The following is a 21,943-nucleotide window of genomic DNA, read 5'->3' on the forward strand; positions in this document are numbered from 1 at the left end:
AACTAAACCGTTTAGTGGTTTGACATTAGACACGTGTTTGGATGTCTTCCAACCCCCAAACAAAGCACATTCCCGTTAACAAACATATTAAAACTAGGGCCGGGACTTTAACGCGTTAATTTAGATTAATTAATTACACAAAAATAACGCGTTAAATTTTTTTAACGCATTTTAATCGCACTTATTTTTGCACCGCGGAACGTTTCTCACTGGATGAGTTTCGGCGGACCGATTATACTGGAGCACCTACTAGCGTTCAGACAAAAGACGCAAAGAACGGACTTGCGTTCTCGTGGAGACCGGTCTTGCCTATGAGGCGCCGGGCTTGACAAAAGTCAAGCGAACACGGGGAGAGTGCGCGAGAGAGAGCTTCCTTGGAAGAACGAACTCGGAAGGACACGAGAACACAGAACGCACACTTATGAGAACTGAGATGTACTGCGTTCCTGCTTAACTGACCGCATAGTCTCAGCATAAGAAACGGCCAATGAACAATCAATATTACAAAATGTCATAACTTATTAAAACATTTCATACTATTATATAATTGTATTGTGTTTTATTTTACAACGTTATATGTTTTACTGTTAAGATTAATTTAAATATGCCAATAAAAATGCAGACTTTCTCCGGGTCTTATAACTTTATTAAAATTAACCAAAACAAAACGATAAAATGTTTACTTTTTTTTTGTTTTTTTTTTATTTAACAGGGACAATGCAGTATAACATTGCTACAATTTCATGCAGCCGATGCTCTACATATAGGCTTCTAGCCGGAGGCTAATTTGCAGCCCCAGTCCCTGGTTGGGCTAAAAAAAACACAAATGAAATAAAATAAAATAAACAACTAAAACTATGTACCACCATCAATGTTCACATATCTGCTTTTGTTTGAACCACTTTTTCAGTTTTGTTTGAAAAATATTCAACTGTGTTTGCATTTTCAATTCAGCTGACAGGCTGTTCCATAACAACGTACCTTGAACTGAAAATGTAGATTGTGCAAATTTAGTTTTTCTCTGTGGTATTATACAGTTCTGTGTAGTTGCACCTCTTGTAGCGATTCCCTTACTACTCTGTTTTTATATTAATTTGCATATAACTTTTGGCGCAAGATTATTTAAACATTTAAAAAACATTTTAATAAAAGATGAATTTATAAAATTTTCAAAACTAAGCAAACTATATTTTTGTAAAATGCTACAGTGATGCCATCTGGTTGGTTTCTTATCCAAAACTTTTAGTGTTTGTTTATATAGGGATCTGACAGGTTTAATAGTCAGTTGAGCAACCTGACTCCAGACAGTCACACAGTAAGATAAATGTGATAAAATCATTGCATGCATGTATAACTTGGCTGCTTTCAAGGATATATATGGTCTAATCATGTAAAAACAATTCAGATTTGTTTTGATTGTTCTACATAGCTTCTTAACATGCATATCAAATTTCAACTTGAAGAGCCGTTAAGTATTTGTGAGATCGACTTTAAAGCTTACAGGCTTCCGTACACCGGCCACCCACAGCGTTTTCTGGGATTTCTAACGGCTCGATTCTCTCAAGTCTGCACTCGATGCATCCTCAGTTTCAAGAACGTATCCGGGCACTTTCATGCATCCTCTATACTTGCATTCTTGAGAATTGGAACTGAACTTCGGCGGTTAATGATGACGTAGAACGAGAACACAAGTACGCAAGATCGCTGAAGAACGCATATTGAGAAACAGCCAAAAACAAACCACAGTGAACATGGACAAAGAAGCTGATGAGACCGCTTTGGTTGGCCCTGTGGATGGGAAATTTAAAAATCCATATAAAAAAACTTACTTCTCACTGTTCTCAGGTCAAATATTTATATGCGATTAAAATGCGATGAATTTCGATTAATTAATTACAAAGCCTCTAATTAATTAGATTAATTTTTTTAATCGAGTCCCGGCCCTAATTAAAACATATCAGACACCGACTACATCATGGTAGGAAACAGATTGGGGAGAAGCTTTGGGCTCTGATGTCTAGACACCAATCCACCAAAGGTGTTGACCTAAAACACACCCTTTTGCTCAGCCATTTTTCCACAGTCAGGAAGAACCCCGTCTAGGCATTAACATAGGCTTATACCATACCTTAAGAGGATCAATGTTTGTTTGATCTGTGTCAATATGCACCCCTTTGGCCAGCTATTTTTCCACAATCAGGAAGAACCCAACACCTCCAGACTGGAAGCTAGCTACAGCTCAGGAAGGAACACCATAAAAACAAAGAGGAAAGATAAAAACATCATAAATCCGGTCATAAATCCATAAAATGTCAAATCTAACATTTGTTTTGATCTTTTGATTTACACACCCTACTGTCAGTCAGGGGTGACAGGACCTGGTGACGTGACAGTCAGGGTGACAAAGGGGTCATATATCCATAAATCAGGTCATAAATCTAGCCCATGTATTATGGCAAGCCGATTTGACTTTTATTCATTCTCAGGAAATGAATTCTTGATATCAACAATTCAGTTTTTACTAGTTAAAATGTTAATTCTTGATATCAGGAATTAGATTTCTACTAGTAACAAGGTCGGTCACACGCTGCTGTCTGTGGGAGAAATGAGATAGCGAGTTAGTGCTTGGTGTCATGGAGTCCTCTCCCAGTGTGTGGGGCTTGCGTGGCTTATCTAGCCGCCGCCTGATGAGCCGCAGCTGTGACCGATCAGCATGTGATGAGGATGTGCGGGTGATCCTCGCTTGTTTCCAGGGCGACGGTAGGGGGAATTGAGGGGGTGGGTGGGGAGTGACCCCTGACAGACCTGTGAAAGCTGCCCAGATCCGAGAGAGGTCGTCAGCGTTGGCGTTCGCAGCTGGAACGTGGCTGGTGCTCCGTGAAGGCCGAAGGGAAGGGTACGGTACTGCCAGTGGCCGCTAGAGGTGGAAAAAGCAGTCTTAGGTTTTGCAGTATCAGAGAGGGGTACCTACCAGTAACCTTTGGGGAGGTCCAACGTCGAGATATACCGGGCCCTTCCCAGTCGGTCCAACAACTCATCCACCCGAGACATGGGTTATCCGTCGAACTCGGAGACCTCGTTGAGACGGCGGAAGTCGTTGCAGAAATGGAGGGTGCCGTCCGGTTTTCGGGACCATCACGATCGGGCTGGACCCCGGGCTGCATGATGTTCTATCACCCCTAACTTCAGCATCTGTTGTATTTTGTCCTCAATAGCCTGCCGACGAGCCTCAGGGACACGGTAGGGCTGTTGCCTGACGACGACCCCTGGTGGCGTCCGTATGTCGTGTTGGATGACGCTGGTCTGCCCAGGGAGAGATGAGAACACATCAGAGAACTGACCGATCAGGTGCTGCAGCTCCCCCTTCTGGACAGCCGAGAGATGGGGGTTGACATCGACCACCACGGGATGAGAGGTGGCGAGGGCGGCGAGCTGGTCTCTAGTCCCCACCCACTTCTTCAGCAGGTTAATGTGGTAGAGCTGCTTGGCTTTCCTTCTTCCTGGCTGCCGGACACGGTAGGTAACCGACCCAATTTTCTCCAGCACCGTGTAAGGCCCCTGCCAGGTGGCCAGGAACTTGCAGGCCGCGTTGGGGACTAGGACCATGACTCGGTCGCCTGTCTGGAACTCCCGTGGCTGGGCTGCCCGGTTGTAGTGGTGCTGTTGAGCCTGCTGCACTTTTGTCAGGTGTTCCCGGACTAATGGCATGACCCAGTCGATCCTCTCCCTCATCTGGCGGACGTGCTCGATCACCGAGCGATGGGCTGCCGGCTGTTGCTCCCAGGCCTCCTTCGCCACATCCAAGGAGGCCGCAGGGTTGACGGCCAAAGAGGAGCTCGAAGGGGGTGAATCCAGTTGAGGCCTGGGGGACTTTGCGCATCCCGAAGAGGACGTAGGGGATCATGAGGTCCCAATCGTGTTTGTCCTCCGCGACCACCCGTCTCAACATTTGCTTCAGGGTCTGGTTGAAGCGTTCAACCAGACCGTCGGTCTGTGGATGGTAGACGGTGGTCCTCAACTGTTTCACCCGCAACAGCCGGCAGAGGTCAGCCATTAGCCGGGACATAAAGGGGGTACCCTGATCGGTCAGGATCTCCGCTGGGATGCCGACTCGGCTGGAGAGCAGGAAGAGTTCCTGGGCGAAGGCTTTCGCTGTGGCTTTGCGAATGGGAACTGCCTCTGGATACCGGGTGGCATAGTCAACAATCACCAGGATGTGTTCATGTCCCCGGGCAGATTTAGGCAACGGCCCCATGAGGTCTATCCCGATGCGCTCAAAGGGCACCTCGATGATGGGCAGCAGTATCAGCGGACTGGGGGGAGGCGTCCTGGGTGACGTCATTTGGCAGGTGGGGCAGGCTTGGCAGAACCTCTTCACCTCTGCCTCAAGGCCCGGCCAATGGAAGCGGTCGCGAATCCGTTGGACCGTGTTCGCCACTCCCAGGTGCCCAGCCAAGGGATGTGAGTGGGCCAGTTCCAATACGGTCTCCATTTTCGTGCGTGGCACCACCAACAATAATTTTTCCTCCCCCCTCCGCTGGGCGACACAATAGAGCAGGCCGTTTTGGACCACGAAGTGCAGGAGAGGATGGGGGGCAGGCTGAGCTTCCTTGCCTTCAATGACTCGGACCTGGTTCAGCCTGTCATCCTCTCGCTGTTCCTTCCCGAATGATCCCCCTCCCATCACCTGCTGGAAAACATCATAGAAGAGGTTAGTATTTTGGGAGGGGGACTCATCATCTCTCCGGCTGTCCGAAGCCAAAAGGACGGGGCGCTGGTGAGGTCCTTTCCTGGGCCTCCGTCTCCGGCGGTCCTCTCAAGGGCTGGCAGTCTGCGTCGCTGCGCTCAGCAGGCGGTCAAACCCTGGCCAGTCTCTCCCGATCAGCACGGGAAGGTCCTTCACGACCCCAACTTCGATGGGCCAGGTGCTGGATATGGCCGAGATGGTCACTCTGCGGGTGGGCACTTGTCGGGTGTCCCCGTGGACACAGGGGATGGGAAGGAAGGTTTTACACTCCATCCGTGGAGCGAGAATGTGAGACTGTACCAGACTGACCGCACTTCCCGAATCCAGGAGGGCCCGGAACGGCTTCCCTTTCACCTTAACCTCCACTTCTGGAGCCCCAGCCGGTAGGTCGCGGTGTACAATGCAGCCTGCCAACCAGGTCCATGGGGGAAGCACGGGAGCCCTTGAACCACCCTTCGGGGAAACGGCGGCGCTCGCTCCCCAGTGTCTCGATTTTAGGCTGCATCCGCCAGCTCAATGGTTTCTACGAGCTCCAGGGTGGTGGTTGGGCCCCTCATCCCAGCTGCCTGTCGATGGGAGCGGGGAAGGGCTCGAAGCAGACGATCTATCACCACGCGTTCCACCACCTGACTGGCTGATGACGTCCCCTCGAGCAGCCAGTGTTGCGCAAGTCGCGTGAGTTCGGCGGCCTGGGCACGGGGAGTCGGGGTTTATATTCCCAGTCATGGAAATACTGAGCGGCACAGATAGGGGATAATCCCATGCGGGCGAGGATCTCCTTCTTAACCTCCGCATACTGGTCAGCGGAGGCTGTGGGAAGAGAGAAGAACATGCGCTGAGCTTCACCCGTCAGCAGGGGAGCCAGCGCCTGTGCCCAGTCGTCGGGATGCCATCCTTCCGAGGTTGCCGTTGTCTCAAACATTTGGAGGTAGGCTTCCACATCATCATGCGGGGTCATTTTGGGGAGCAATTTCGTGGCTTGCACTCGAGGGTCCAGCAGCGGAACGCCGTGAGCCCTTGCTCCGTCTCTCCCTGACGGGTGACAAGGTGCTCAACGATCTGTTGCTGGCGGATGCTAAACTCCGCGAGCCGCTGGAGGATTTCATCCATGGTGAGGGGAGGAGTGCTCGCCTGAATAACAAAAAAAATAAAAATAACTGGAAAAACAAACAGAGAAAAAAAGATGAGGTCAGGGAAATCGCTTGTCGGTGATTCCTCACGAATCTGCCCGCATTCTCCACCAGTGTAACGGGATGAGGAATCACACAACAAGGAAGGCAGGTTAAAGGCCCTGAAGGGTGGCTTTATTGAGGCGGTGTGAAGTGCAAGGAAGGGGAAAAAGTTCCTTGGGAGTGCTCCAGTGTGGTGTGTGCTCTCTTCCTCCTTTCCCAGTGCTGTGAGTCCGTGTAGTGTCCAAGGGGGGCTGGTCGGTCACACGCTGCTGTCTGTGGGAGAAATGAGATGGCGAGTTAGTGCTTGGTCTCATGGAGTCCTCTCCCAGTGCGTGGCTTATCTAGCCGCCGCCTGATGAGCCGCAACTGTGACCGATCAGCCTGTGATGAGGATGTGCGGGTGTTCCTCGCTTGTTTCCAGGGCGACGCTGATGACACTTCGGGACGCTCGTCACAATTGTTACTAGTGGAAATGTAAGTGAAGTGAAAGTGACATACGGCCAAGTATGGTGACCCATACTCAGAATTCGTGCTCTGCATTTATCCCACCCAAAGTGCGCGCACACACACCGTGAACACACACCCGGAGCAGTGAGCAGCCATTTATGCTGCGGCGCCCGGGGAGCAGTTTGGGGTTCGGTGCCTTGCTCAAGGGCACCTCAGCCGTGGTATTGAGGGTGGAGAGAGCGCTGGACATTCACTCCCCCCCACCTACAATCCATGCCGGCCCGAAACTCGAACCCGCAACCTTTGGATTACGAGTCCAAATCTCTAACCATTAGGCCACGACTTCCCCTAAATGTAATTGCTGATATAAAAAATAGCCCATGTTACTAGTAGAAATTTAATTCCTGATATCAAGAATTTGCATTTTAACTAGTAAAAATTGAATTGTTGATATCAAGAATTCATATCCTGAGAAGGAATAAAAGTCAAAACGGAAAATTCTTAATATCAGGAATTAGATTGTTGATATCTATAATTGTATTTTCACTAGTTAACATTTACATTTAAGTAAAGTCAGTAAAGTAAAGTCGTGACGTATTGTCAAGTATGGTGACCCATACTCGAAATTGGTGCTCTGCGTTTAACCCATCCAAGTGCACACACACACAGCAGTGAGTAGTGAACAAATGCACACACTCACACACACACACACACACACACACACACACACACACCGAGAACACACACCCGGAGCAGTGGGCAGCCATTTATGCTGCGGCGCCTGGGGAGCAGTTGGGGGTTCGGTGCCTTGCTCAAGGCACCTCAGTCGTGGTATTGAGGGTGGAGAGAGCGCTGGACATTCACTCCCCCCACCTACAATCCCTGCAGGCCGGGGACTCGAACTCGCAACCTTTCGATTACGAGTTAAATTCTCTAACCATTAGGCCACGACTTCCCCCATTTATTCATTTAGCTGACGCTTTTATCCAAAGCGATTTACAATTGCTATATATGTCAGAGGTCGCACGCCTCTGGAGCAACTAGGGGTTAAGTGTCTTGCTCAGGGACACATTGGTGTCTCACAGTGGATTCGAACACCAAAGGCATGTGTCTTATCCACTGCGCCATCACCACCCCGTTAACCCTCACCAGAACGATGTCGCACTGAACATCGGAATCACATCGGAAAGGAATTTATCACATCGGAATCACATTTATTTTCAGTAAAAATTTAGGAAATAATGTAAAATAACTGAATGGAAAATAATGTGATTATTGGTTAAGGGTAGGGTTAGTTGTAGGAGCGGCATCCAGTTAATAGTTTTAATACAAATTATAGTTTACACTCAATACGTTATTATTGTATACTGTTTTATAATGTAGCCTACTACAATACTGAGGTGCAGATATCGCTCACTATTTGCAATAAACAGCATGAAACAACTATTACTGCAAGAAAATATTACTATTATTAAATGGTGTAATTATAATCTATTGCTAAGAAAATAGGCTATTTCCACTTAGTGTAATTAGAATTAATTGTATTCACTGAATTCAAATAGCCGCTGTCAAAATCAAATTCTAAACTATCGGCCGTTTCAACTGGAGGATGAAGGCTGTGATATTAATTCTATCCACTAGAGGGAGCCAGGAACAGGATAAGGAATCTTCTAAGCCTAGTCTCTACACCCGTTTCTGTAGAGACGTTTCTGCGCATGGACATTCTTCTGCTATCTTTGGCCAATGCTGACGCTAAAAAGAGGATTATGGGAAAACCAGATCTCATTAATATTCATGAACTCATTACCATAGCTATTCTTACTAGTGAAAATGGCATTTCTAGATATTTGTAAACTGTTATTTAACTATTACTCAAATGTTTATATCAGTAATTCTATTTTCACTAGTTGCAAGGGCAATTTCAGATATCAACTGCCTGTGCCTTGATATCAACAATTCAGTTGTTACTAGTTGAAATGTTAATTCTTGATATCAGTAAATGTATTGCAACATGTTACATTTGTTATTTCTGATATCTGAAAATGCATTTCTGATATCAATATAATTTCTGATATCTAAAATGGCTTTCTTACTAGTAACAATCACATTCATGATATCAGAAATGAACATTGTCACTAGTGACAATTTAATTTGTTGATATCAAGAATTAAATTGCTGATATCAATAATTACATTTTTTATATCAAGAACAGACCTTTTTACTAGTAAGAATTGTATTTCTGATATGTGAAATTGGAATTTCAACTAGTAAGAAATTAGTTCTTGATATCAACAATTGAATTTTTCATATCAAGAGTTTGCATTTTAACTAGTGAAAATTGAATTGCTGATATCAAGAATTAACATTGTTACTAGTGGAAATGTAATTGCTGATATCAAAAATAGCCACTGTTACTAGTAGAAATATAATTCCTGATATCAAGAATTTGCATTTTAACTAGTAAAAATTGAATTGTTAATATCAAGAATTCATATCCTGCGAATTAACAAGTCAAAACGGCTTGCCTATTGCCATTACTGATATAAATTTTTGATATCAAGAATAATATTTTTTACTAGTAGAAATTGAATTGCTGATATCAACAATTCAATTTCTGCGAGTGATGATGTCATTGTTGATATCAATAATTGACATTGTTACTATATATATACAGTATATATATATATAATATATAGCCTGATGCCATAGAGCCCCCCCCCACATAACAAATGCCAATTTAACCCCTGATCATAGATGAAGTTGTTCCTTTGTTTCAACAAAAAACAATGCTTTGTTACATATCACATGTATTATCATTATGTATATATAATGTATTTCTTAGTGTGACTGTTAAAGGGTCAAAAAGTCCTTGTTGTGTCCTAAAACTGCTTCATATATCCTATATCCTTCAGGAATGATCATAATTGTTATCTTAATCTTATCTAAAATAAGAGCAATGGCTTTTCTCAAACATCGTACAAAACACATTTCTGCAAAGATTCTGCATGTTGCAAAGATTTGCCTCCAATCTTGAATACAGAATAGTGGGACAACTTATTTTCTAATGCAAGTAAAAGTGGTTGTGGAAAAATTGTGATAAAAAAATACCAAATAAAATAAAAATACCAGAAAAGGTAAGCATAAGATGAACAAATCTTAAGTACTTATTGCAACACTTGGATGTGTCTGTTAAGCCACATCCTGTTTTCTGTTTCTGGGTTATGGGAAGGAAGAAACCTGAACAAGAAACACAAATGGTTAAAGGGTCATGAAACCCCCAGAACATATTTTTTGAGATGTGAACAGATTTGTACAGACTGCATTTCAGAGAAAGCACTAATAGCACCCATAAATGTTGTCAATAAGTGGAAATGGGTTATTTTGTAATTTTTCTGAGCAATTTCGTTGGTAACACTTTAGAATAATGGTCCACTGTGAACAAGTAACTATGCAGGAAGTAATAGGTAGTTCAACAGATCATAGGTTTACATAATAAGAAAGGAATAGGCTTATACATGAAATATATTTCACTTAAATCGTTAACAGATTAACAAAATGAAATAAAAAATGTGCTGAGTTTTGGTTCATTGTGATACGATCCATAGTTCACAGAAAGAAAAACGAGACGACAGGAAGTAGTTTTCTTTATTTTGCAAAAGCTTCACTGTTTTATTATTTTACAGTTATATTTACTTAGCAAAAGATTGCCAGTTGTTTTATTATTACATAATAAATAATTATAATATAATATAATTATAGGACAAAAGCGTCTGCTAAATGACAAAATTAAAAAAGTAAGTAAATAATATTTTAGCATCAACATACATTGCGAATATGGAAACATTTGGATTTGTGCCGAATGAGAGAGGTAGGCATCAGTTTCAACTTAAATTAATTTGTTTTTTGCTTGATGTTTATAGTCTAAAATGCTTTAAATCACCTTGACTTTAAAGGATTTGTTGTGGAGAGAAGGGTACTTGTAGCTGTGTTTACTATAATGTTTGTAAACATTTTGCCTAACCAGCATTTTAGCCTACATTATTTCTGAATGATAGAATAAAATGTGACGTGAACCTATATGCGACTTTTTGTTTTTTTTTCTCTCAAAAGGCAATTTTACTCTAGAACTTGATTTGTGTACTTTGTCCACCACTGCTTAGGTGTGTGATCCACTTGGAGAAGAGCACTTTTCTCACTCCTCCCCCCACTGCAGCAGCCTACTCAAACTTCAGATGAGACGAGGCACATCTCAAACGAGGCTGAACACATCAGAGGCAATCTAGAGTCAATCACAACACAACTACAGCTCTTATCGAGGCAAGTTTATTTATATAGCACATTTAATAAACAATTGCCATTCAAGTAGTCCACTAAGATGTAATCAACTGACCGTGCTTGTTTGGGGGTATTTAATATAATTTTTTCTTGCAGTGAAATAAATTGGTTCATGATGAAGATTTCCATGCAGATGTGTAAATTTTCCCTCATCTCATCCAACATTCTGTTCGCTGTGAGTACGCCTCAGTTTTTTTTCCTTGTCTATTGGTTAAACACTGTCTCCTTTGATAAAAACATTCTATAAATGTAAACAGGGTTCGTATGATCTTGAAAAGCCTGGTAAAGCCATGGAATTTTAAAATGGGCCTGGAAAAGATTTGGAAAAATAAATGAAGCCAGAAAGTTTTGGAAAAGCTGTCATTAATATTGATCAAACAACAAAAGACGGAGAAAATCACTTACTGCTTTTGACTGAAACACTTTTGTAACTTCAGTCTGTTTTTAATTTACAGTTTAATGTACAGTCAAATTCTGTACATTTCTGTGCCTAATACTACTGAAGTCAATTCACTTTATTCAATTCACAATATCAATGAACTGATATTACTGGTTTAAAAAGTTTCACTTTCAACCCATTTGCAAGCAAACGCGTTGCAGGTTCAGTGGAGTTGTGTCTGGGTCTGCATGCATGGCAAGCCGTTTTTAACTTCTGTTCATTTCCAGGATATGATTTCTTGATATCAACAATTCAGTTTTCGCAAGTTAAAATGCTAATTCTTGATATCAGGAATTAAATTTGTACTAGTAACAATAGTAATTATATATCTACTAGTAAAAATGTGAATTCTTGATATCAACAATGATGTTATCACTTCCAGAAATACAAATTCTTGATATCTGTCATTGTATTTTCACTATCAAAATATAATAGCAAAAAGTATGATTTTTACTAGTCAGAATGGGCTGTTTGGCTGTGTTGGGGGTAACAATTAATGCAAATTACATAATCAGATTAATTTTTTCAAGTAACTAGTAAAGTAACGCATTTCTTTTTTATTTACAATAAAATATCTGAGTTACTTTAAAAAAAAAAAAGTAGTTTTCCCATTTATTGACTGACAAGTCTCCTGTCCCCATGTTGGGAGAAATCAGAAGTGCAGAGGCATTGTGTGCGCGGTGTAATACAGTTCCTTGACTAAATGTGAATGTGCATTAATTCATCTCACTTGCAAAAAAAACAGATTTAGTAATCATCAAAACTCAAAATATGATGCAAACCTGCAATAATTAAATATGTTAAATTATATTAATAGCCATTTTATTAACCAATGTCTTTGCTTCTGACCTTTGATGATCCAGTTCAACCATACTAATAATATTAATCATTTCTGGCAGTATCAGATATTGTTATATGTCAGAACTAAAACTCTAGTAGAACAATGCCACTCAGTCAGGTGTGCCAAAACTCAATATTCAATATAAAAATCAATATTTCATAGCAAATAAATACACAATTCCTTTCTAAAACCCTTTCAATTCCTTTTTTAGGATATTTGTGAGGTTTTCTTTTCTTTGAAAATTATTTTATATTTCCATATTATTTTATTTACAAGTGTTTTGAATGTATTTATCCTCTTTTTGCTTATTTTAATGTGTATTTTGATATTTTATTTCTTTATGTAAAGTGCTTTGAGATGTAACATTTAAAGGCGCTAGAAAATAAAGATTATAATTATATTACTATTATGAAATTATTAAATTGGCTAGCAGTAGTTTTTTAATTAAAATCACTGAAATATATAAATGTCAGTGTAGTGATAATAGATTTAAGTAGCACCACCAGTGTAATGGCTTTGGGCTTAAATATTAATATTAAGTCTTGGTCATACTATTTTACGCGGCACCAGCCAAGGAATTGCACCTTGACAATAAAGAACAATCTTGGAAGACTGTTGAATAAATAAGAATTACAATTAAATTGTAGGAAGTTGTAGTTTGACCAATCCGAAGGATTTGTGAGATATCGTTAACTTGTAGAGCCTGTAAAACTGTAAAATAAAGTGTTACATAAAAGCAATTAACAGGCACAAGCATAGGCAGAGTTTCAGCAGCCATATCACCCTGCAGCCCAAGACTGGTTGCCCACTAAAGTTAAGCAGGGTTGAGCCTGGTCAGTACCTAGATGAGAGACCTCCTGGGAAAACTAGGTTGCTGCTGCAAGAGGTGTTAAGTGAGGCCAGCAGGGGGTGCTCACACTGTGGTCTGTGTGGGTCCTAACGCCCCAGTGTAGTGACGGGGACACTATACTGTCAAAAAGCACCATTTTTCGGATGAGACATTAACCCGAGGTCCTGACTCTCTGTGTACATTAAAAATCCCAGGATGTCTTTCAAAAAGAGTAGAGCTGTGACTTCAGCATCCTGGCCAAATTCGCCCACTGGCCACTGACCATCATGGCCTCCTAACCATCCCCATATCTGCTGATTGGCTTTATCACTCTGTCTCCTCTCCACCATTAAGCTGGTGTGTGGAGGGCATTCTGGTGTAATATGGTTGCCGTCGCACCATCCAGGTGGATGCTGCACACTGGTGGTGGTTGAGGAGATTCCCCCCTTCTATGTAAAGCACTTTGAGTGCCCAGAAAAGTGCTATATAAATTTAAGGAACTATTATTATTATTTATAACATGTGTTTGCAGTGTTGAGCAGTGTAGCCAATCTGTTGATTTCTAGAATGAAATGGCCAATCAGAGGTGTTCCTGTGCAGTGCTGAATTTGCTTTCTCATGAATCCTTTCATTATAATACACAAAGTGTAGACATTATAAATCAGTGCTTCTCAAAGTCCGGACTCCGGTCCGGATCCGGACCCGGAGGGAATTCAATCCGGACCCGCTTCTATTTCATATTTCAAGAACACTAATTATATTTCCTACTTTGATAAACGCACGTTAAACTTGTAAATCATTTGTTTATTTATTCTTATTTTTTATGTCTTTTGGAGAAGGTCCGAAATTGCAGGCGAGATATTGAAACTTTTCTTTCATGACATTTGTTGTCATCATGACATCCAGTGAGCGTATGACGTTTGACGTAATCGGGCGACATTTCACCGCTAATATTTTTATTTTTTTGTTTTGTTTTGCTATCACTTATATTATGGCAGTTTGTCTTATAGCAGTGCCCAGTGTATACATTTATTTGTGGCGGCTTGTCACAATATCAAAACTGACCGCTACAAATAGATTTTCCAAAAGGCTTATACTTCGTTGAATAAACTGAGCACTGCGCGTTTCAAAAATAAAATGCTGCGCGGGTGTTTTTATATGACTGTATCTTTTAAAAGAACCGTCCGTTTTCTTCAGAAAAGCTTTGATGTCAATTTTCATTTGGTCTTTCCTGTAATGGCTGATAAAGTAGCGCTTATTTGATTACAGTCGTTACCGGGGAAACAGCTATATATCACGCTCCAACAGCGCCTCCTTCTGGCAGAGAATCAACTTGCATTTGCTAGTCTGCGGGAAACACTGGTGTCTGTCAGCAAACATAAACAAAAAAGCATGCTTCAGAACTGTTTTGAGAAGGTGCTTAAGTTTTGAGCCATGTATTATTACTATGAAGTAGGCTACTACTACTACTATTACTATCTTGTGCCCTGCAATAACCATTTACGCAAACTCTCTTTTGATATAAAGGGAAAAAAAGAGAAAATCGGCCCAAAAAAATCAGCATCATATATCGGCCATAGGCTGCCCTGATTTCTAAATATCGGCATTGGCCAGAGAAAAAACATTATAGGTCGACTTCTACTGCTGACACTTAAATTAATTGTTTTGCCACTTTTGCACTTGTTATTAAAGTATTTTGAATGCAAAGGGAACCTTTTTTTAAAAAATGAGTGTTTATTTGTTATATGTTATGTATGTTTATTAAAAACACGTTTTGTAATAACCAATTGATCCGGACCTTTGACACTGATGAAAATTCAGATTTGGACCTTTGAATGTAGACTTTGAGAACCCCTGTTATAAATTATTCATTGTGCATATATTCATTGCTGAGTTTTGTGAGATTGCGATGAACTGAGATGCACTCAAAAAAATATCGATGCCAATTCTTAAAATTTATTTAAATTGCATATAAAATTTCCATTCATTTTGATGACATATTTTTTTATTTAAACTAATAAAAGTTATGTGATGCAAATCTGCCAACCTTATATAAATAAAACAAGTAATGACATTTATGTAATAGTACTAATAAAGCCATTATTATGTAATAAACACAATGTACTTAAAATGTCTCTGGACTGCCATCTGGCTCCTCCTGCTCCGGGCTCCTCCCTGGCTCCTCCCACCCTCCACTCCCCCTTGGATAAATTTTTTGGACTATTTTTGTTTTGCCTCTTGTCCATTGCCCGGCTCCCTCCTACTCCACGCCCGCCCTCCTCTGTTGGTTTATGTTTTTCGGCGCGAGGACGCGCCTTTCTGGGAGGGGGCGAACTGTCAGGATTCTGATCTGTTTTTGTTTAGTTATGTCTCTGTCTACCGTCCTAGTTTATCCCCATGATTATTAGTTAATTAGCTCCACACCCGTTTCTGTTTTTCCTTGATTACGTTCAGCCTTTAAAGCCTGTGTTCTCCCCTGTTTGCTTTGTCCACTATTATGTGTTACACCAACCTGAATCGTTGTGAGTAAAGTTTATTGTTTTGGATATACCTGCCTGCCGTGTCTTGTTTACCTCTTGGGAGTACATACGTAACAATTGGATGGTTTACAAAATCAAATGATTGAGACTATTTTTGTCATTGAATTTAAATATGACATATTCATGTATTATATTAATATATAATATAAATATTAAATATCGTTACCACTACGATCCCTATTATTCACATTGTTACTATGTTAATATTGTGGATGCACTCATTGTGATGTTGAAATTATGTATTGTGCAGTCCTAATTGTGATGAATGTGATGAAATGATAATTGTGATCCAGTGATGATGATTGTAATGCAGCGATGTGTGTTTCTTTCAGATCGTGGGTTTTGGGCTAATCTGTCTGGGAATATATTTTAAGATTATCTTTTCACTCATAGGATTGAAAACAACACCGAGCACTATTGGTTCGTCTTTCTGTTGTTTCTCATTTTACATCTGTTGAATTACATGATATTTACACTCACTTTTTCAGTCTGTAAGCTTATCCTTGACGTTATGTGTTCTGTCTGTCAGGTGTGGCGGTGTTGGTCATCAGCGGTATTCTGATAATGCTGGTCGCTGTTCTTGGCAATCATGGCGCATGTACCCACAACATATCCGTTCTTAATGTGGTGAGAAAAATACTCATTACAGATGCATCATACTTATTCATACAGCAGATATAACACAAGATGATCTCTAAAGAATTGCATGTGTTGACATTGAAACAAAGCTGTAAAGTCTGTTTCATACTTTATGTGTGTGCAGTTCGGACGCGTACACAGACAGCACAGATAAAGACTACTTGTATTTATAGAACTGAAAGTGTATGCTGGTGGTCCGCTTGGTGGATGTGTTCCACACACGCACAGTAGATCAGGGGTGTATTCCAGAAAGCAGGTTATGTGACATACCCAGGTAAGTTTGAGGATAAGCGAGCGGATAACCTCAGCTTTCGGTTCCAAAATCGGAGATTACTTTCAGGGTATGTAAGTAACCATAGTAACTTGCTCTCTGAAGATAACCTGCTTCGGAGCAGCTTATGTTCCAGGGTTAATTCACTTCAGCGCTATCAGCACATGCGTGACATATACTGACAAGACTTCAGTGGGCGTGACAGATGCACAACATTATATAATATTAGATTATGTAATATAGCCTATTAGATTATGTAATATAGCCTATTATATATATATATATATATATATATATATATATATATATATATATATATGTAACAGTTATGTGTGACAAGGTAAACACTATGATTTGGTAGAATAGGTAATGTTTAATTTATTATATTATATATATTTATTACATTTTATATTATCATCTCACACATGGATCAGCATTTCTATAATGTATTTCTACAGGTACAATACAAATACATATATGATATGACTTAATATATAATAGCATCAGGGCTCGCAAAATTTCTAAATCCCTGGTAGCCCTTCGGGCAGGTACTCTTCAGATTTTGGTAGCCCGAAAATTAATTTAACTAGCCCAAATAAAATAAAGACCATAAATGTCAATCAAAAACATTTTCAATACACAAATATCAACGAATATCAGGGAAAGAGTTTTATTTTACTATTTACAAGGTATCTGCAGAATTCTTAAAAATCTATTTAAGGCAATTTGAAAAATTATTTCTTATACCATTTAATGTATTTAAAACTGTCTAAGGGCTTAAAAACTCTTCAGTTTAGTTGTATCAAATTTAAGGACCAATGGGAGCAATGTTCCCTCAAAAAAATTTTTCTTGCTGAGCAAAACTTTTCTCTTTTGGGCGGACATTTCGGTCACCTGAGCAAAAGCATTCTTTATATCCTGTACCTGTACAGCATGCACACAAAAAAGTGTGTAACTTTTAACTTTAATGTGCTATTTATATTTGATTTGACCCTTGATGTAACTAAATGATGAACATTTTAGGTTACCTGAGAAAACATTTTTACTGTACAATACACTGCAGTTCAAAAGTTTGGATCAATAAAGTTTTTTAAAGAAGTTTCTTATGTTCATCAAGGCTATATCTATTTGATAAAAATACTGAATAGTATTTCACAAAATAATATTGTGAAATATTATTGCAATTTAAAATAAATGTTTTCTATTTTAATATACTTTAAAAATCAGCATATTAGAATGATTTCTAAAGGATCATGTGACTCTGAAAATACTGCTTTGCTTCACAGGAATTAATTACATTTTAATCAATATTGGAAACAGTTGTACTGCTTTTTTATATATATACTGTATGTTTTGGGACCTGTGATATTTAAAAAAAGAGAAAAAAAGTTAAAAAGAACAGTGTTTAGTCAAAATAGAGATTTTGTGTTCAAATATAAACTATTCAAAATTTTGGGGTCAGAATAGAATCTTTTTTCTTTCTTTTTTAAAGATACTTTAAAAAAGTTTAAAGAAAGTTCAATAAACTTTATTCAGCAATGATGTGTTAAATGGATAAAACAGATAGTAAAGACTTCTATTGTTAGAAAATATTTCTGTTTTGAATAATCAAAGAAAAAAGTAACACAGGTTCCAAAAAAATATTAAGCAGCAGAACAGTTTCAACACTGATAATAAATCAGCATATTAGAATGGTTTCTGAAGGATCTAGGGATGTAACGATTACCGGTTTGACGATAAATCATGATAAAATTCCCCACGGTTAGTATTACCGTTTCATATTTTAATTATCATTAAAACCGTATTCGATTACCGCGATCTGAACAACTCAGGATAAATAAATACTGTCCAGCATAAAGCAGAGTGTAACATTCTCACGAGCGCACGGCAGCAGAATAGTTTCATTCTGAGTGAAAACAGGGCGGAAAAGCTGGGAGGTTTTAAAAGAGTGCTGAGGGAATTATACAAATGAATATATCAGTGAATTAATTATATGAATGTACCTCTGAAGGATCTGACTGTCTTCTGAAACGATTCGATGGCATTTTGTTTTCATCTCAGCTCCATGCAATACCTAAAGGAAGTGTTCTTAAACACAATACTGCTTTGTTCGCGGAGTTCACGGGAATCAGCTGTAATTCAGCCTTTCCGTATAAAGCGCCACCTGCTGTCAGAGAGTGGATTTACAGACACTTATTTACATTCAGCCTGTGTGCAGTTTCTGTCTGGCCAAAAAACTGACCAAATTTGCATGCCCTGCTGTTGATGAAAAACAAGCTTATATGGATTCTACACATTTAAACAATTCAGATAAGCTATATAGAATTATTTATGGAGCAGATAATTGGATAGAGAGTTGGACTTGTAACCTGAAGGTGGTGGGTTCGAGTCTCAGGTCCGGCAGGGATTGTAGGTGGGGGAGTGAATAACCAACACTCTCTCCACCCTCAATACCACGACTGAGGCATCGAACCCCCAACTGCTCCCCAGGCGCCGCAGCATTGGCTGCCCACTGCTCCGGATGTATGTTCACTACTGTGTGTAGGGTTAAACTTGGATGGGTTAAATGCAGAGCACTAATTCTGAGTATGGGTCACTATACTTGGCCACACATCACTTCCCCCCTCCCCTTCCCCTTATTAATCAATTATCATTTTGACTTAACTCTTTTCTTTAAAGGCTGCAATGTCAGGTTTACCTTTTATATGACACTTTTTCAAAGCTTTATTTGAACATTTACATTATTTATTTGAACATGCTATTAAACTGGTGTCAGTCAAGTTGTCATTTAAAATCCAGACCTCATTGGTAATGTTATTGTTTTAGTGATTATGCAAACAAAAAGTCATTTTATTTGCTGTTTGTTGATTTTTACGTATACAACTTGGTGAAGTGATTTATGTATCGGTACTTTTTGAACATCTCCAGCACATTTTAACAATACTGTGATAATACTGATAACCGTGATCATTTTGGTCACTATAATCGTGATGAGAAATTTTCATACCGTTACATCCCTAGAAGGATCATGGGACACTGAAGATGACCGCAATAAATGCTGTTTTAAACTAAAGGTATTAAAATAGGAAGCCAATATTAGAATAGAATAGAAACTGAAGCAAAACTTAAGCTGAGATCTGTAAGTTAAATATTTAAAAAAACGTGAACATATGAATTCTTCTATAGTTGTCTAAACATCCATATCAAGTACAGTTTGTACAATACTCTTGTGTGACTGTACATGTCTTTGTTACCGTTCTTTGCCCATCCTCCGCTATTTCCAGCACTTAATCAAGCCACTCTTCTTTAATTAATACATGAGGATGTTATTTCACATTGCGTTTGCATTGTCTCTCGTGTTGAGCGCACTGCAACCACTGAAGTATTCAGTTTCTACAGCGACTACATACTACATATCGTTCTCTTTCTATGAAGCCGGTTCTAACTCTGTTGTGACATCAGCTCTATAGCGGTTTGCCCGAGCATTGCTATTCTTTCTTTTTACTGGCGGCATTCAGTCAAATGGCTTCCCAACCCATTTTTGTGTGTGCAAGGCACATTATTTCTTCTGTGCGGTCACACCCGCGCTCAGGGAACACTGCGTGGGAGTATTTAAATGATTAGTTCACTTTTAAAAAAACTTTTGCTGATAATTTACTCACCCCCATGTCATCCAAGATGTCAATGTCTTTCTTTCTTCAGTCGAAAAGAAATTAAGGTTTTTGATGAAAACATTTCTCCATATAATGGACTTCAATGGGACCCAAACGGTTCAAGGTCCAAATGACTGTTTCAGTGCAGCTTCAAAGGGCTTTAAACGATACCAGACGATGAATAAGGGTGTTATCTACGTGACGTCACGAACACGCATCACAGAACAGAGCAAGGCGAGCATTTGTGCTTATAAAACTTAAACTTTTTTATTTATTTTTGAAATGACCGATCGTTTCGCTAGATAAGACCCTTATTCATCGTCTGGAATAGTTTAAAGCGCTTTGAAGCTGCACTGAAACTGTCATTTGGACCTTGAACCGTTTGGGTCCCAATGAAGTCCATTATATGGAGAAATGTTTTCATCAAAAACCTTAATTTCTTTTCGACTGAAGAAAGAAAGACATGGACATCTTGGATGACATGGGGGTGAGTAAATTATCAGCAAAAGTTTTTTTTTTTAAGTGAACTAATCCTTTAAGGTAGCCCGTCGGGCAGGACAGTGATACAGTTTGGTAGCCCGACTGGAAAACACAATAGCCCTGGGACGTCGGGCTAGCGATTTTGCGAGCCCTGAGCATCAAACAAAAAATATAAGTCATATTCTCAAGGATTAAAGATTTGGGGGGGGGAAATGATTGCACAACCATCAATTAGGTGGCGATATGCACTAAACATGTAAATGACCATTGAACAAAAGAAGAAGAAAGAACCAGCATGGCATGCTTTTTCTTAGCGTCCGTTTCCATAGTGACTCGTCGATTCGTCGCTCTGTTGAGAATGTCTTGAGTCTTAACCAGGAACATACTTTTGAGTTGAATTAACTTACTCCAAGATGTGTTTTTGGAAACACATACTTCGAGTGTGTAAGGTTTGGGGTTAATCAACCCAAAGTTCAGGGTTTAGTTGAAGGTAAGTTAACCGTGCTTTCTTGAATATACCCCAGTTTGAACAGTAAACAAACATGTAAACAGTAAACAAACAATTGCCCAAACTCTGGGCAATTTCCCTTCATGAATTATTGCACACCTGGCTGTCTTTATATTGTTTTTTGATGGATTTTATTGGTGCGGATAGCGACTTCACACAGCCTGCACATACAGTCACAAAAAATGGGAGGTAAGTGGATGTCCACAGTGAGCCTCCGTGTACACCCAAACCAGTAAAATGCAATTCAACACAGTCACTGTCAAGAAAAGCTGGAACAGTCATGGCTCCACTTCTTTCCTTTGTGTGTATCTGAGAAAATTTAGGCTTTTTAATTTTGGCTTCTGCTGAAATTTAAAAAAAATTGTCTTCATATATATATATATATATATATATAAATTAAAAATATTTTTTTTTCATAGACTTCAATGGGAGACTAAAAATATGCCTTTTGTTACATAATTTACCCCCCCAAAATTAAAAAATTAAAAACCAAATCAGTTGAAATGCAGAACATACACCTCAACAAATCCACAATGGAGTACAAATGCAACCACATACAACAAACACACACATAAGACACCTGTAACACATATCATTATGATCAGGTTTGATTAGTCATTTTTAAGTTTAGAAAGCCAACTTACTGATGTGCTATTTCAACTTATTATTAAAGGGGGTCATATGATGCTATTTTAAAGATCATTATTTGGTGTAACAGAATATGTTTACGTGCTTTAATGTTCAAAAAACACATTATTTTTCAAGTACTGTACATTATTGTAACTCCTCTGTGCCCCACCTCTCTCAAAACGCATACTTTCTTTTTCACAAACGCCCTCCTTCCGACAAGCATAATCTGCTATGATTGGCCAAATACCACAAGCACACGGCGGAAAAGTAACGCCCCTTTCCATAATCGCGAGTTCAGCTTTCAAAATAAATGTAAAGACAGTTAATAATGTCCTTAGTAGTTTTAGCATCAGTTCAAGCCCGAGAGGGGAACAGTTGCGTGACAGACACAGCGCTCATATGTATTTGCAGT

The 21,943-nt window shown here is 39.8% G+C and overlaps 2 protein-coding genes across 3 annotated transcripts in view; one reads left to right on the forward strand and one right to left on the reverse strand.

Moving 5' to 3' along the window:
* LOC306854962 (NACHT, LRR and PYD domains-containing protein 1 homolog) overlaps window positions 1-21,943 on the reverse strand; it is a 295,440-nt gene that overhangs the window by 151,921 nt on the left and 121,576 nt on the right. The gene's annotated exons all lie outside the window — the stretch shown is intronic.
* The window catches only part of LOC306855138 (CD9 antigen-like), a 31,861-nt gene continuing 20,534 nt past the window's right edge, over window positions 10,617-21,943 (forward strand). Inside the window, exons 1-4 of the mRNA XM_079393595.1 lie at window positions 10,617-10,683; window positions 10,798-10,876; window positions 15,683-15,770; window positions 15,880-15,977. Coding sequence (XP_079249721.1) covers window positions 10,814-10,876; window positions 15,683-15,770; window positions 15,880-15,977 — 249 coding nt within the window. The 5' untranslated portion in view covers window positions 10,617-10,683; window positions 10,798-10,813. The remainder of the gene's footprint in view (window positions 10,684-10,797; window positions 10,877-15,682; window positions 15,771-15,879; window positions 15,978-21,943) is intronic.

The sequence above is a fragment of the Barbus barbus genome, assembly GCF_936440315.1.
Source record: "Barbus barbus genome assembly, chromosome: 3".
NCBI lineage: Eukaryota > Metazoa > Chordata > Actinopteri > Cypriniformes > Cyprinidae > Barbus > Barbus barbus.